Genomic DNA, 18,440 nt, shown 5'->3' on the forward strand with positions numbered 1-18,440 from the left:
AATTAGAACAATTGTAACGAAATAACTCATTTCCGAACTGATGATGATCCACTAGAACAAAAATTTTACTTGTTAATTTAATTATCATCAAGTAGTATCAAATATCTGTTGATGCTTTAGATGGTAATTGACGGCCTGGATGAAAAAATGGTAATACTTTCTGGCGATCTGAGCGCCAGAAAGTTAGAATCGATTCTTTGACCCGGGCCCTCGATTACAGATAGAGCTTTTATCAAAACAGTAATTGTAAGGGTATTTTATAACCAATGGCTTTCAAAAAATCGTAAAATTTGTTCAAATTCAAATCATTACATAATTTTTATTTTGAACAATTTTAAATCAAACGTCTGTCAAAACAAAAAAATAAAATTTAGGGTGACAAAATTTCATTTGTAAATTGTGTAAACAATTGTTATTCAAAAAGTTGGATTTAATATTCGAGATAGCGAAAAACTAATAGCGCCAGTCAGTTCCGCGCAAAAAATTTCATAAGATCCGTGTATTGAACCATTTTTTTCCCAATTCAATTTATTACCCACCGAGTGACGAAAAAAATAATGGTGAAATACATGGAATGTATGTATCTTTTTGGCTGAATCGAATGGCTCTATTAGTTTATACACATCGCGCAGTTTTACATAAAATGTTTCAACAATTTAAAAATAATTTTTTTACTTGAAAAAATTATCTATTAGTTTTTGGGTTATTATTTTTCTAATTCTTTGATAACAAATTTTTTTCAAGTTTTTCAAAGTATAAAAAATAATATTGTTTGCTGCTGAGCCAACTATTTGTCTCGCAACATGTTTCGAGTGTTTCTCTAATACATTTTACGTTAATCATATACTTTCTTATTTCTTTGCTTAAAAAATAATTCGAATTTTGAGAACATGTTAAAAAGTTAGGACTTAAAAGTGAACTCATCAAAGATTGACAAAATTAGGATTAATAATCCTATGAACTTGACAATTTTCAATTCAAAAATTTTAAATGGAACAATTTAAAATGTGAAATATTTAACATTTGCCTGTGAAAATTTATTTGGTAATTAATGACTAGAAATTGCAGACACACTTAAATTATTTTGCGGTGGAAAAAATACTGCAATTTGAATTACTTGTCACTGATTTCAGTGTGACAGGAAGTTTTATAAATTATATGCGTTCAAAATTTCAAAATTCAAAAATTTTTCAAAAAAGAAAAATTATTGGTTTTAATACTGGATACCTTTTTGACAATGGCTTGGACGTGATGTAACACATTCTGCTTGAAGCTGGTACCAATTGTAAGAATCTGAAACATCAAAAAATTTAGTGCATCCCTGTTCCTCTTCTGAAATACAAAAAATATATTATTTCACATAGAGCAAAAAGACCTTAACATGCAGCGCAAATTCAATGCTATTGTTTACCAAATAAAAAAAATGCTAATATAGAGTAAAAATATACACATCTTATCATAAATTAGGCAAAAAAAAACTTCCGGCAGTATCCATTTTATGAAGAAACCTTAAAATTAACTTAAATTTAAAGTATAAAAATCGTGATTATGGTTGCACATTGAACATTTATCGTTCAATACTCGAATGTTGAGTAACTTTGGCAGTTAGTAGATCAGTCATAAAAGGAACAATTTAATATAAAATAGATTTTCATTTATGCATTAGGATAGAAGTTGCGATTAAATTCTTCATCTTTTTTTTGCTTCTTTTTGATTAAATGAAATTGGAGAATTCATTTTCCTTCGTCGAAATAAATGTATATGATCCGAAAAGTGATAAAAATTTTATTTCATCACTCAGACAAAAAATTACATTTTTTTAAACATTCGTTTATATTATATGTGGCTTCTTTTTAAATCGTGTCTATGTAACATATGTCTTGCAAGATTGCCACGTCTGAGACTTTTGTAGTTGCACATTGTACATGAAAATCTTGGTTGTTTGTTGCATTCAACTTTCTGATGAAAACCTAAAGCCTTGAATGAATTGTATTTCCTTGAACAAGTAGCGCACGTGAAACGAGATAATTCATCTATGTAGTGTTGGGGCTCCACTAGAAAAACAAACAAATATTATTAGTTAGTTTATTTAAAAATTCAGATTAAAATTCTATTAAAAAATTATAGTTTCCTTGTTTCGAAAAACTTCTCGGATATGAAATTGAGGGTTATCTTCCAGAGAAAAGTATAAAGTCAAAATTACGAGGTATCAGTTAATCAACAGGGAGCGAATTAGAGCCACTGTGAAGTAAGCTGACGAGCGCAGCTCGGCTCTCACATGCAGAGCACCCCGGTTACACGGGCGCACGCAACTTCACAATGACTCTATTCTGCTCCATATTAATGACAAAGAAGAAATAAACATAATAAGAAAATAGACATTGTCCTCACCTTTCAGAGTTTTTATTTCAAATCTTGTGTATTTAGCAAGCTAAAATACAAATAAACTAAACAACTATCTACATTTCATAATAAATGTATTTATTTTTTTTTCAATACTTTTCGCAGCTAACATTATTCTCGGAATAATAATATCATTACAATCTTTAATAGTTACCCTAATCAACATCATAAAATTGATTCAGATAACCGCCTAATTAAAATATTAACATTTACATATTCAATCACGAATAAATTCTTGAGAATTCTTTTCACATTTTCAGTAGGAAAACCAACTTTTCATTGTCTTATTACAATGAAAAAAATGAATTCAAGCTGACCTTAAACGAAAAGTAAAATTCCATAAATAAAAAGCCTATTTTCAATTAATTGCTGATAATTTTAAACAATTTCGAAACCTTTCAGTCAACTTAAACTCACATTTTTTCTTTGCATAATAATATCTATGGCTGACAATTTTCGTATCAAAAATAAGTATTAAATTGTTTTAACTCGCTTAAAGTGCTCGGTTCTTCTTGAAGAGAAACATGAACTTTATAATGTCTCTGCAAACTGTGCTTGTGCTTAAATCGAGAGTGGCATATAATACATTCAAATTGAGCTTCTTTTCCACATTCAAACCTTTTGTGGCGTTGTAAACTTATAATTCGTCGATATTGCCTCCCACAAGCGTCACAGGGGTAGGTCGAACCATTATCCGCCAATTGGTACGGAGGCACTGAAAAATAAAATCAATTTTTATAAGAAATTTTGTAAAAGCCCTCGAATCTTTATTAAATTAATTATTCCAATAAGACTAGAACTTATCTAACCATAGAGAATTATTTCATAAGTTACTATCACCCAAATCAGAAGAAACTACTCCTGAGGAAAGAAATAGACCTTTTTTATTTTATTTTATACTTTTAAAATTATAACTGTACGTTCAGCATAATATATTTGTTTATTAAAAGTTTAAGAATCGATTTCTCTCCTTCGAACCATAAGATCTATAAATTAATGAAAATCTACCAAAGAGGTGCAGAGATAGAATTACAGAATTAAAAATAAGTGATAGAAATAATCAATAATGTTATATCTGTTTTTCTAATAATGTCCAACACAATAGTTTCATACTTTTAAGACTTACATTTTTATATAATATTTTATACACATTTTGCTTTCATCTCCTGGAGAAGGATACTTATTTCAAATAAAAGAACATATTTTTTTGAAGCAATATATTATTTTACATTAAAGACTGTTTATGGATGGTCTTGACATGATAATGCAAGCTATATTTTCTTTTTGTACAATAATTGCAGTGGGGACATCGGAATTCTGGAATTCTTCCACATTCAAATCTTTTATGTCGAGTTAACGATGATCTCTGAATGTAGGATCTGAAGCACTGATTGCAGAAATAGTTGCGATTTCTCTCTCGCGGATGACCTAAAATTTAAAACAATTTAATAAGTACGCTTCTCACGCTCACTTTTATAATGATTTTTAAATAACTTTCAATTATATTGAACTATTTCTACAAAGTGTGATGGGAAATCGTGATATACATAAACAATTGTATTCAGTATCAAAAATATATTTAACAATAACTGCGAAGAGAACAATTTTTTACAAACACATTTGCAACCCAGACGACAAGTTTCAAAATATTTTCTACAATTTGACTTATTTACAAATTAGATACATTGCTATTTACGTTATAGAACATTTTGTGATGGATTTGCTTGATAATTTCACTGTTTCCTGATGTCAAAAGAATAGGCCAACATTCTGGACTTTCCCTAACATGACGATGTAGAGATTTCTTCCACTTGTAGGATTTCGTACAGGCCATGCATGTGTTGTATTCTGCAAAATAAATACCAACCATTTTTTGATGTATCATTTTTTTTAAAGAATAAATAAAATAAGCATCCTATTTGAAAGAGTTTGGATCACTACAAAGTGTGGATTTCAATAATTAAATATTAGGACATTAACAAAAATCAGAAATATCACAAACAGAGGAGTAATGCCAAACCGAGAAAGTTGACGACAACTTTTATAAAATTAGATGAAGATCGTGCAGGACTTATCAAGATTTGCTGGTACTTTTTTCCTCAATTTACTAATTTATTCTTTTTGGGAATAAAAATACACCAGCAATTATTAAAATAAATTTTTATTCAAAGAATTACAGTCTTGAATAGGTAAATCACTTTCTGTACAAAAATTTAATCCTGGATTAGGTGTCTCAAATTTTTTTCTCAAAAATTGGCCTGATACTTCTACCATTTTTCATGCGACATTTAAGCAAATTGTTATTTGCAAATAAAGTCGCAAAAATGATATTATCTTGTAAATCACTTGACCAAATTTCAAAAGTTTCAAAGTCAGTCATTGATGTAAAATCAGCTAAGTTTATGATGTTTAATTTTTTTTATCAATGTACGTTAATATGTAAGCACTTTCAATCCGGTTAGGAGTATTGGAGAGAAATAAATGACAATGTTAAACTGTCGAAAATTAAAGCGTTTAAAAATAAGGAGACTTAAATTGAAACCTCTCAGAACAAATTAATTCTATTCCAGCTATTCATACCGAAATTAGAAATGGATTTGCAAACAGGAAATTTGAAAATGTCAACATTTTGATCATTCAACAATTGTTCTAAATTGTATGCTATTATAGTTAAATAGATTAAAACTTTGGAAATTTAAAATTAAATTACTACTAAAATACAATAATAAGAACATGTAACCACATACGAAAATAAATTACAAGGAAAATAATTGCAGTGGTGTGATTTGTTTTTTGTTATTTTCTTGTGGCCACAGGAAAATGAGGAAAAAAATGTCAGGAAAAAAAAAAGTTCAAAATTGCTCCCTTTTCAAAAATATACAATTTTATCAAATTTTTTTTAAAAAATCTATATAAATCGACTCAATAGCATTTATTTTAACTTCTTCTTAATCGATTTGGGCACTTTTTTCTATTTTCTGAAACGCTTCCAAAATACACAAGATAAAAATTTGGTAAGGGTGTAATTTTATATATTTTAGGAAGGGGAAAGATTTTTATTTTTAAACTACTAATGATATCTTACGTCTTTTTGGCAAAAAAGGTATTTTTATATTGAGAAATGAAAAAAAAAATTTCCCAAAAACGTGTAGCACGATTTTTTTCTTCCTTGGCTCAAAAGAATCGAGAGACATCCGTAGCAAGTGGAAGGAACAAGAACAAGTTATAGAAAGTAATATAGTTGTGAAATATATGATATGCAAATCTCCAAACACTGACAGCACCTAGCTATGTTCAAGAGCCTTATTTTCTACATATTTTCCTCGTAAACTAATTATTAAGTTGCCTAGAAAAAAATAATGATTTTCTAAGCTTTTGAAGTGTCTGTAGAGGTAACACGATGAAAAGTTTTCATGTGTCTTCTAAGGCAATATGTATAGTTGGTCCGGAAGCTACAAAGATCACATTTGAATTTCAAACTTCCCGTATTATGTACATTTCTTATATGTCTATCCATATTCGTTTTGTACATTGTCATATGTGAGCACAATGAACAGGAGAAATATTTCAATTTTGGATTTTTCCTGCATACGCCCTGCTGATGTCGACAGAGGAGAGATTTTAAAGGAAAAGTTTCTTTGCAGAAAGAACATGAGAATCGTGTTTGCTGAGTCTGAGATGAAACTCGTTGAGATGAAGTTGATTGATTTAAAACTGGATGAGATAAAATTGATCCACCACTCAATCGAATTTGGTCCATCAGAAATTCTGATCCACGATTACTTTCTGTTTTCATTGAGTTATATGGCAAAATTTGTCGGTTATTGAGACCAGGATACTCGCCCCATTCAAAAGATTCTGAAACATAAATACATAGAACAATGTAGCTGAAAGTTATCATTTTGTTATAATTAAAAAAAGCAGCACCTAAATTGGATGATATAATGGATCAATAATTCTATGAAGTAAAAGATCAAAGTATTGGATTAAACAGGCAAAATATAATAAAATAAAACTTAAATTATCCAAAAACACTCTGCTAATCAATTTTTAAAAACTTACAAATACAGTAGACTCTTACCAAGCGCCTCGATCGTAACGTTAGATGCGCGTGCGCGAGAATATATTCAAATACTCCGCCAATTCGTCTCAGAGATATTTCCAGCTAGATTTTAGGGGCGTGGCATAACTAAGCGGACGCTTTGTGAGAGTCTGCTGTAATGATTTCTTATCTATAAGAGCGATGATTAAAATTTTTATTTTTTCTCTGATAATGAAAATAACAGACACGTTAATGGTAGTGAAGTATTTTAGATGAATGCTTTTTGATATAAAATACTTTTATTGTAAAGAACAAATACTTATAATATACGTGAATCTTAACCTAATGTTGATGATATACATGAACATTGTTATCAGAAACTTATCAGGAATTTGTTGTGACAACGAAGGATGAATGTTCTCTAAGGATGTGATATTTTAATAAAGTATTCACTCTGGCTCTGTGTGTGCAAAATGGGCAGGGGTAAAGAGGTTCCACTTGGCAGAAGAAATTCATGTGCTTTTTTAAACTTCTCCAATCACTGTAATGTTTTCCACACTTGAGACACAAAAGATCAGTCTTGCATCGTCTCCAAACTTCAGCTGAAAGAGTACTGCAGAATAGAGGGAGTCCGGCTGTAACATAATCAAAAATAAATGATTAATGAGCTCATTTCTAGAGCTGACTTTAAACGCAAGAGATACATTACTTGCATTGCGCCCTGAACACTAATCACGATTTAGAGCTATATAATTAAGATTAGTTGGGGTTAATGAATTACCGTTAAGCTCTAAAACTTAATACTTTAGGCAAAATAACTACATTTTTGGGAACTTGAAAAAATAGACGAAAGAGAAATTGTTTAGAAAGTTTAATTTTACTGTTTTTAATTACAGTCTTATTAATGAAATTAATTATCAAATTATAATTGCGTAAAGAGCTATAATTATAGCTTCTTTTTTTTTAGATTCGCAGTCTTTAAAATAATAAAGAGCACAAATAAAAGGCTAAATCCGAAGTAAATATTTTTTCAATTTTGAACTCTTTCAGAATTAACCATTTTTAATGACATTTAAAAAAGAATATTTTTTGTATTTAACTTTTAAAATTGTCAAATTCCTGATCACAATTTTCAAAACTGTCCATTTTAATACGGGGGAGCTAAAAATTTGGTGATTTCTTTAACTACGAAGCATGAGAAAAAGTGCAAAAGTTTGATTTCATAAAGTAATATTAAAGTATACGAAGGTATAAAATGTAGTGGATATAAAATTTCAATAAAGATGTATACAGAAAAAAACTATATCCTATTTTTTTATATTTATTATATAAAAATTCATCGGTAACGTCCAAAATGAATTCACTTTAATTTTAGGAATGTACAATTCAACCATTTTTTTTGGTGAACACTTTTTAATTATAAGGTTTGAAGACTTTTTGAAAAAATGTATCCCTGAAATTTTTAGAGTTGAAGACAAAAAGCTTGATTATTTAAAAATTAGAATCGTGCCAATATAAATAATTTCCAAATTAAATTTTGTATAAATCTGCAGTGTGAAAAGTGATAGGATTCCAAAAAATGCGAATGAATGTATAAATTGAACATTTTAAAGTAAAGTCCGAAAAATTAAATATTTCAACGCTGCAACACTCATAATATTGAAAATTATAAAAATTACTTTGTTAAATTGCACAGATCTGAGCCATTTTCAATTAACTTACTAAAAATTAAAACGTATGAGATGGAAAAATTTAAATTGGAGAGTCAAAATTTAACAATTCGGAATTTAAAACGTCTATAATTGAAGAAATCTCAAGTTTTAACATTACGATTCTTCAAGATATTTAAAATGTTTCCATTTGTCAATTGAAAAGTATAATTAAAATTGAAAAAATAAAGAATTTTTTATATAGTTTCCTTTGATTGATATTGCTTTTAATTATAATAGCGCTAATTACAGTGATAATTGACATAAATATTTTGATTAATACATGATTTTCAAACTTTTATTTTGAAAATTTACCATTTAAACTGTAGTGAATTTGCACTAGTAATTTACCCTATTTATATCAAGTCTCTTTATTTTAATACAAAAACATGCAATTCATCAGTCAAATAGCCGAACGAATAAAAAATATCCAACTGAATAAAATAAAATAGTTTAAAATGGTGATGTTTATAAAATATACGTGAATAAAATTTTACATTATTTTAAAAATATGATATGCAAAAGACTTAAAAATAGCATAAACTCTGCACGATTATTTTTCATTTTATTTTGCGTAGATTAATGAATTAAGGAAACTAAAATCATACAGATGGTATTAGTAAAACCTATCATTAATTACAACTTCTTCGTGAACCACGTACACCAGGTATGCCAGGTGGCTGATAAACATTATGATTTCTCATCATATGACGGCGCAGACTGACATTTTGAGTGAAGCTGCGGTGGCAAATTTCGCAAACAAATTTTTTTTGGCCCGAACACTCAAATCTCAAATGTTTCAGTAAACTTTGCTTAAATTTATATCCTCTGCCGCATTGTGAACATCTGAAAGATATATCTTCCACTCTGAGATAATTTGCGTGTCTTGACCTGCGATGATATGTGGAAAACTGATTTTCGATACCTGCAAAAAGATGCATCATTAGTAAGAAACAGGGTAATTATAATAAGATATTTTTACAACATTTTTATAAGAAGGAATGAGGCAGATGATTAAGTAAAAGAGAGAGGTGCAAAGCTACGGTGAAATTTTTATATTAAAAAAATGAAAAGCGAGTGCCAGTGCAGAAATTCTTTTGGTAGAAACTAGATGTTAAACACGAAAAATCATAAAAATATATATATATATAAAGGAAGCGAATTAGAGTCACTGTCAAGTGAGCTGACTAGCGCAGCTCGATTCTCACGTGCATAGAACCCCGGTTAACGCAGCGGGAAGCGTGCGCACTCACGCCTGGACACCCGTTGCTACGCGTCGCCCTCTCCGTCGGGCCGACGGCCTTAGTGTGCACGCTTGCCTCTGAACTAACCGGGGTTCTCCGCATGTGAGAGCCGAGCTGGGCTCATCAGCTAAGTTCAAGGTGACTCTTTTCCGTTACCTGTCTCTTATCCTAAAACAATTGATAATGAAAATAATTTCAAAATATTCGTTTTTTAAAGAAGGTAGGGGAGTTCTAATCAAGCCAACATAAAAATAAAACAATTTTATTGTCAATAAATAAATTATAAATATGAAAGTGACACTCATGTCACAAACTTTGGTCTACGTAAAATTAATTTCGCTTCCAGGGTTTATCTTATGAATCAGGGTGATATGTCGAATAAGGCTTGTTTTTTGTGTGAAGCTATAACTACAGTAAAGACACGGAAATTGTCTTTTTCCTCCACATTCCCAATTCATATGTCGCCGAAGATTTCCAAGTGAGGAGTAGCCACGTCCACACTGATGGCAGGAAAATCGCAGTAGCTTGAGTCCTGTCAAATATAAAGAAAGTATGACATAAAACAGAATTCGGCTATTTTGAAATTTGTATATTTTACTGGATGTGCTATGAAGCTTACAGTGCTGATATTAAAAAAAAACATACCACCACCTGAGAAGAAATGCATTTTTCCATACTGTACAAAAGTGTTTAAAAACTGCATGAAATCAGTAAGGCAAAATTCAAACCAGGAACTCAGACGACATTTATTAGTTTTATTATTCAGAAAATTGTTAATATAAATTTAATATTTGTTTAAATTTAGGTAACATTTTTTGTAGCCCAAAGAAAGTATTTCTATTTCAGATATTACCCTTTTATTATGATAATTTCAAAAATATTTAAATTCAAACACTTTAAGTTTTTAAAGTTAGGATTTTATCCCATATCTATTCGGGTGGCCCAACTTTTTGTTTTTGAATTTGGCAAACGTTACCTCCTTAGTTTCTTCATTTAATTTTTTAAAAATATTTTTTAGCCCCAAATTTATTTTAAAAAATTGAAAACCAAGATCTCTAAACAATTATTTTAAATTAAGGATATGTATGGCATTATTTTTTCACTGAAAGGAAGAAGTGTAGGGGTTAGCATTTGCAAAATTTAAAATGATACTTCTTTTGGGCACCCTAATATCTATTTTTCAAAATTCATTTCATATTGAAATATTCGAAATTTATTATCTTAAAAACTTCTTATGTTAAAAATTCCAACTGGGCAATTTAGAAAAAAATGTTTTTGAAATTTAAAAATCAACACGTTCAAAATGAAACAATTCCAAATTGAAAATGTGTTTTAGGTTTGGAGCATTTAGACTTAAAAAATGACAATTGTACAGCAATTTGAAGTGTATGATAGTAAATGGTTTTTTAATCAAGCCTGAAAAATGTATAATCTGAAAATCAAGAATACATTTTTATATATAAAATGTCACGCATAGAATAATCTTTGACATAAAATAATCATTTGGTTCTTGTAAATATATTTTATTTTAACATTGATGTAAATAATTCATTTCTCAGTTTGTAATAGTAGTAAAAAAATTTAAATTTGCGGAATTACAAATTTTTTTTTAGCAGGTAAAGAAACGTTATGATTGGTTGCTAAATGGCGTCGTAGACTTCCGTTTTGTGTGTAAGAAGCAGTACACAAATTACATCGATATTTTCTTTGGCCGCCACATTCAAAATGCATATGTCTAAATAAACTTCTCCTTAAAGCATATCTTCTTCCACACGAAGGACAAGCGAAAAATTTTCTGCAAGATTCTCCCACAGATTCATCAAAACCTGTATTTTTCTTCATTTTTCTTATTCTCGATTCTCGTGGTGAGCGAAATGGAATGTAAGTGTAACCCGGCAAGAAATCTGAAAGTGAGTAAATATGTTAATCGGTAAACAATTGTCACTTTCAAATTTTTTGTTAATTAAAGCTCCTGGTACATAAGCTATACAAAAACAACATATATTTGACGAAACCTTACATAAGTTTGTTAACTTCACAATAGACAGGAAAATGGGGGGACAGGATACAATATATATAATTTTATTTAAATTAGAGATCAGAAAATAATTAATAGAGTAATAAATTTATTTGATTATTTATTAACTATATATTCTCTTTGTAATTTTAGTATATGAATCATTATATGACAGAGTGAGTGCATTGAATATGCGAATCCAATAAAAAATTAAGATAATTTTGTGTGTAATTACACGAGCAAAGTACTGTTCGACGGATAAAAGTTTTCATACTTACACTCTACTTGATATTTAGTGAACTCACTCTAGAAATTATTTTTGTAAAATTGTACGAAATTTTTATCAAAAACGCCCAGTAGAGTTAACAAATACTTGTAGGATATATCTTAATCGACTTAGAGAAAGTTGTATTTAAATTTCAAGGTCGAATGTAATCGTAATCACACATTTAGATAAACCATTGAGTATTCACCCGGAAAATTATTAATGCCTCTATAAATAAATTCAAAAATTAAATTCTTACATATTTAAATGTCAATCTGCTTTTATAAGTCGTGATTATTGAAAATCCTAACCACCCTGAAAAATATTTTTATAAATAAAGAAATTTATTTTTATTTTAAGTAACCGTTTTTCTGAATGTCATTTCATATAACATATTATACTATACTATAATAGAATATACAATGCCCTGATTGTTAATTACAGTATGCTCTCACAAAGTGCCCAGTTCTCGGGACCGAGGCCCTCACTAAGAGCCCGCTTAGTTAAGCCACGCATCTAAGACTTGGCGTGAAATATCCTTGAAACTCATTGGCGGATTATTTCAATAGCGTCCAGCGAGCGCGCATTTAATCCAAGCTCAAGGTGGTTACCGAATTTAGAAGTAATTGAAGGGAGAGGCACTTGGCGAGAAAAGGCGCTTGGTGGTAAAGGTGCTTTGTGAGAGTCTACTCTAATTATATTCTCGTATTAACGTTATTAATAATGAGGTCGTGGACCTTTCTTTTGTGGGGGTACAAAAACATTATGGGATTTCATCAAATGCGATCTCAAAGTTCCATTTTGAGTGTATCTAGCGGGGCAAAGGTGACATAAAAAACGTCGGAGTCCATCGCACTCAAAATTTACATGTCTCATTAAATTTTTCTTGTTCCGATAAACTTTTCCGCATCTGGAGCAATTAAGAAGTCCAAGTCCTCCTCTTCCAGTACGCCTTTGTACCACTGGTTGTACATCTGGCCAATTTTGTTGATTACTCGATATTGCAGGCAGGTCGATGAAAGCGAAACTGTTGTTGTAATCTGGAAAATATATTACAATTTTAGTATGACATTACTATCTTTAACTAAAAAAAATTAATAATAAAAGGTACTTATAAATCTGAACTTTTTATTCTAGGAGAAATATAGATAATATTATTGGTTTCAAACATAGAGGGATTTTATTTTTTGGTGTATTGTTTATTTATTTAACTATTCATATCAGTCTTACAATAAAAAATTATGTGTTATATCTAACAATTAGTGTTTGGGTTTATCGTAATTATAAGGGTTTCGTAAGCTACGCATGAAACTATTTTCTTATGGGTGTCGATATTTGAACTTTGGATTTTTAACCCTGAAATTTGCCTTTTGAGATTTCACCTTTGACACTCGACCCTCACATTCGACCCGTAACATTAAAACCCATTCAAACTCGACTGTTAATAAACCGACTGAACTCGAGAAGTGATTTTCTGCAATTTTCCTCTCCCCTGGCCAAATCTCTAGATAAATGAAAGAACTTTCTTATAAAGTCGGATGGAGCGCTCTCAAAAACGAAATATACTTTACAATTTAGTATACGATTTTTAAATGGCTAATAAGAGCAGATCCTAAGAAAAATATAACCCAACAAATTAAACATAAAAATTGAGAGTAAAGTTCACATGAACTAGAATGTCGATGTAAAGCTCCAAGCATATAAAATCTTCGAGAACATTTTTCACGAATCTGTGCAATTATGAGTTCCAAAAGAGGATTGCAGATTGACACTCGATGACTTTGGTAAAAATTCATCAATATTGAGGAAACAGTTGAAGGTCCCAAATTCGCTCTATTTGCAATAGACTCTGTGAATAGGAAATAAATGAATTATTCTTGAGACATTAGTCAACAAATTAAGATATGTATTTAAAGACCGTACCACCGTCACAGCACATGTTGGAATACGATAAACATCAGATTTGAGCTGGAAAAACAATATTTAAAACTTCATTACAACATGGTTACCTGTTTTTTGAACTACCTGTTTCTGGGGAAAAAATATAGCTCTAAATTCGGTAGTAATAACATTTTATTTTAACAAACTGCTAGAATTAATTAATGCAAGTCAGTGCATTCCGATAAGGAAAAATTATAAACGTGTATAAAGCTGTGTTAGGATAAATTATTGATAAATAATTAATCTAGCGATCTTCTATAACAATCCGTACGTATTATTCAAATCATTTTAGAATCACATGTTCAGTTACTTATAATTAGAGAGTTTAGAATAATAATTAAACATCAATCGAATTTTTACGTTTATAATTTTTAATTCACCTTAAATGATTTGAAGTAATAAAAAGTTGTTAAATTTAGAACAACATGAAATGTATATATTTTATACGTTTCGAAATTAAAATCTAATTTCATCCTTCGAAATTCCATTTGAAAACTTTCAACATATAATTTCCTAATTTCTTCTTCACAAAAACTACATTTGATGAAAAAAAAATTTTCAGATAAAAAAAAAGTGAACATTTTTTGTAATATAAAGCAAAATGTTTTTCATTGTAACAAATAGATTCTTTTGTCAATCAAAATTACCTGATAAATTATGTTCCTTCCGTACTTAATTCGGATGATAAGTGCAATTCGTGAAGAAGATAAATAAATAATATCCTGTCATATAAAAATGTGTTAACACCCTAATATTTAATTATAATGCTACGACAATCACGAGGTATTCCATGACTGGGAACTTAAAAAATTCCTCTTTTCAGTCGACAGATTTTTCAAAATCTGTATCAGCAATTGGATGATATATTTTCAAAAAGTTCAATCCATTCTTATTTACTATCAAAATAAGGAGAAGAAAAAAATACATTGCACGGTCAGGAAGTCCTAACATTGTAGAATACCTTTGGTCTATGAAGTTGATTGCCGAAGAACGTTCGGAAAACTAAGACTGTAACAACATCAAAAAAGACTTTTTATCAACGTTATTTGCACTGCAAATATGAAAGATCCGAAAGGTCATACAAATATAGCTCAGAATTTTATTCTCGAATGTCCCGCAAAATTTTCACAATATTTGGGCGATGCCCAATTGATTTTTGTCTACCTGCTTGCTCTATCCCCACTACTAACTTCCCCTCACGCGGATGACGGATCTTCAAACTGCTGCCGCCGAATTTATCCAGCGTTGATCCTTTCCACTTAATGGCGAATGAAATTAGAGGAATAAACATTTTTTATTTTTGAATTAGTATTTTAGAAATATTTTATTCTAAATCTATGTTTTTTTCCGATTCCACCGGTATGTCGCTTGCCTTATGAAGTTAAAAATTAGAAAATGCACTATTAGAAATTTATTCTTCGTTAAATGATGATAAATCTTGAAAAATTTACATAAATATAGAAAAATTCAGTATCGAATTATCTCATTTTCAGCTACAATTACAAATTTTTTTATGCATTGCAAAAAAGCAACACTACCCTACCGAAAAGAATCTTTGAGTATATACTAAAAATTCTTTAGGTCAAAGAAGCTTAGAGAAATTCTCCGCAGGCACTCAGGTAGATATTTTTAAAGGTTCAGGAAGCTCGTTTAAATGGTCTGAAGGCTTTAAAAATATCCTTTCCGAAATTGAAATAAGAATACGATCATAAATAACAAGCAGAGAGGCTATCTCAAGAGAGTAGACGACACTCAAGGATCCTTTGTCAAGCTTTCGGATTAAAATGTAGAAGTAGATTTTTTAAATTTCATAGTTAACAGCCTAAAGTCCTAAAACATAATAATTCGGAATCTATGAGTTTCGATGACTTCAGATATCTAACTTTTTTTTTAATGCTTAAAATTGGAATTAATAGAACGTTTCTCGTAAATGGAATGATATACGCCAAAAAAGACAACATTTTTTAATTCAACTAGAAAATTGCATATCAGTATATAAGTTATAATTATAAATAAGTATAATGAAAAAATTCATCAATTAAAAAAAAAGTGTTAATAATTTGAAGAGAAATTTAAAAAGGGAGAGCGGATTAGTCACGACCAACTACTGTAAATAACTCTGCCCGCCCGGTACGTGACGAATACAAAAGGAACATTATATTACCGTCGCATCCTTTTAAAAAGGACCACTAAAAGGATCTTGAAAAGTGAAAAGGACCCAAATCTCCCAAACTATCTCCGAGCATATTTTGTTTCAAATCGACTTTGTTTATAGACTCAAATGGGCCAAGCTATTTCGCTAAAGAAAACTGAGAGATTTCTTTTGGTAGGGTAATGTCACTATTTTCTCGTTATTTTCCACTAAGAACTAAAGAATTCCTCTGCTGGCAAGGATCAGCGGCAGCAGTATAGCGTTCTCTAAACAGCGCCCAAATATTTCATAATACACTAACAGCCCGTTTACGATTTAAAAATATACAATTTTGAATTGTGCATACAGCTTTTTTACATATTTTGGGAAAAGTCACTATATGTTTCGTAAACTGCATCTTCTGATATTTGAATAGTAGCTTCAAATTCTTCCGTTGCTTCGTACGCATGTGAATTTCCATTATCACCATAATGCGAGGCATCTTCATTCTGCGAGGTATATTGCTCCCAAAGTCCTTGATGTCTTGCCAAAATATGTTTCATTAAGCTCTCTTTATATCTCGTTTTATGAGGGCAAAATTCACAGGAAAATTTGGGAGCCACACCACATTCGAAATCGTGATGTCTTTTCAGATGATGCTTATGCTTATAAGTCTTTCCACAGGTCGTACAAGCATGTTTTCCACTCTTCATAGCATACTTCAATCCTGAAACAAAATAATTTTAAAATATTAATTAAGGTTAACGTTTCTCAATTCTTAAACTTTTGATGATGTAATCGAAAAATATGTGAGAAAATTAATAACACAAGAGCAGGTCACAAAGAATACGAATAAATCAGAAGAAATGTATAAATATTACACTGGCGTGTTCGACCATTGTTTTTATTTATTCATATTAAAAGTGTTACATAGAAGTTTAGGTGTCTTATGAAGCGTAATAGTTGTATAAACCAACAGATCGTTCCAATACAGAGTGCTGTTTTATATGAACTTCTAAATAACTTTTGTAAGTCGATTTGTATGGACAGTAATTGCATTTGAGAATTGGCCTCTTTCCACATTCTTTCAAAATATGTCTTCTGAGATTTTTAGGCTCGTAATAACGTCTTTGACAATTTTGACAAATATAACGGCCTTGACCTCGAGACCTTCTTCGTCTTATAGGAGCTGGAAACATAAAATTGTGTGATAGTTATAATTTGTTTAGTTAATTTAATCTATAATAACTAAATTTTTATATCACCATAACTCAAACTTGATATAAATTAATCAAAATAAAAGCTAAGCAACATGAAAATAGTATATTGTGCAAACAATTACGCGCTTACTACATACTATTTTTTGAAACTTTGCACGCAACTGTTTCAAAAAATCACTCATATTTATAATTGAAATAAATTTTTATTTTCAAATCAGGTTTTTTATTATTTATTAATGCAGAAAGTAATAGTTGATGAGGCAAAATTTCTGATTATAAAATCTTTTAATGTTCAGTTGAAGATACAATTCCTAAGTTTAATATTTATAGAATTCTAGAAATAATTTATATTTAATTACAGTTTGTGCATATAAATTGTTGAGATAATTTTCAAGGAGGAATGTAAGAATTAAAATTGGAAACAGCATTTTCCCGGTGTTTTTGCATGTGCTTTTCCAAATAGAATTTGTAAATCGATTTGTATTGGCAAAAGTTGCACTGCCTGAAAGGTTGTTTGCCGCATTCGTGCATCAAATGTCTTCGAAGATTTTTTTCCTCGTAGTAACGTCTTCCACACTTTTGACAAATGTATCTACCCTGTCCGCGAGATCTTCTTTGTTTTGGACCTGCAATTATAAATCACTTTTTCAACGACGTTTTATAACAAATTTGCCCATAGGAAATCAATCTACTCAATATGATTAGAAAAAATATTGCCTGTGATTATGTGTAAAGAAATGCAATTTAATAACTAATGGGACTACAAAATTGTCTATAATTTACACACAAAAAACTTAAATTATATTTTTAAAGATTCGTAGCAGCCTTATAGTGATAATTAATACTATTTATATTATTCTGTGAGAAAAATATTTTAATACATTTTATGAGGTTTTATAATATTGGATGAGATAAATATGCTCACCCAGATTTAAGCCAATCGTACAAGATATAGGATTTTCGAAAACCCCTCCAAATGCCCGATGTATTTTTAATGGGAGAAGATCAGCCATTTTTTAAAATGTTAAAACTTTCTGAAATTTTATCAAAGAAAACAGACAACTACTATACTACTACTACTACTACTACTGATTTTTTAAAGCAAAATGTGCTATTTTTTTAAAGAATTTAAAATAACTGAATTTTTCTAAAATTGAGCAAAAATTGACAAGTATGTTTATCTCATAAAAAACAAGAACAAAAAACACCTTATTCTACAGATTGAATAAGTTAATTCGAACATAAATAATTTCTGATGAATAGAAGTACACAATGTACTCAATACAATATGAATTGTTCTGTTTATAACTCAACAAATAGAATATTTCAATTTTTAAACAATAAGTTGCACAAAGATTTACATTCTCGTGGCCCGAAGATGAACTAAATATAATTTGGCAATATAAAACAGGCTTCAGCAGATGGCCTTTTATGTTTTCCGATTAAATGAGTATTCAAGCTCGATTTA

The 18,440-nt window shown here is 29.8% G+C and overlaps 2 protein-coding genes across 2 annotated transcripts; both read right to left on the reverse strand.

The window, feature by feature from the left end:
* Positions 1 to 3,040: 3,040 nt before the first annotated feature.
* Positions 3,041 to 16,465, reverse strand: LOC117182874 (longitudinals lacking protein-like). Its single transcript, XM_033375987.1, has 3 exons — positions 16,150 to 16,465; positions 12,548 to 12,720; positions 3,041 to 3,118 (listed from the first exon to the last, which is right to left on the reverse strand). Exons 1-3 carry the CDS (start codon positions 16,463 to 16,465, stop codon positions 3,041 to 3,043), a joined length of 567 nt encoding a protein of 188 aa, XP_033231878.1.
* An 818-nt stretch (positions 16,466 to 17,283) lies between these two features.
* LOC117167175 (zinc finger protein 501-like) lies at positions 17,284 to 18,327 on the reverse strand. The gene is made up of 2 exons (XM_033351902.1): positions 17,898 to 18,327; positions 17,284 to 17,598 (listed from the first exon to the last, which is right to left on the reverse strand). Exons 1-2 carry the CDS (start codon positions 17,983 to 17,985, stop codon positions 17,363 to 17,365), a joined length of 324 nt encoding a protein of 107 aa, XP_033207793.1. The 5' UTR covers positions 17,986 to 18,327; the 3' UTR covers positions 17,284 to 17,362.
* Positions 18,328 to 18,440: the final 113 nt, after the last annotated feature.

Source organism: Belonocnema kinseyi, chromosome 2, assembly GCF_010883055.1.
Source record: "Belonocnema kinseyi isolate 2016_QV_RU_SX_M_011 chromosome 2, B_treatae_v1, whole genome shotgun sequence".
Lineage (NCBI taxonomy): Eukaryota > Metazoa > Arthropoda > Insecta > Hymenoptera > Cynipidae > Belonocnema > Belonocnema kinseyi.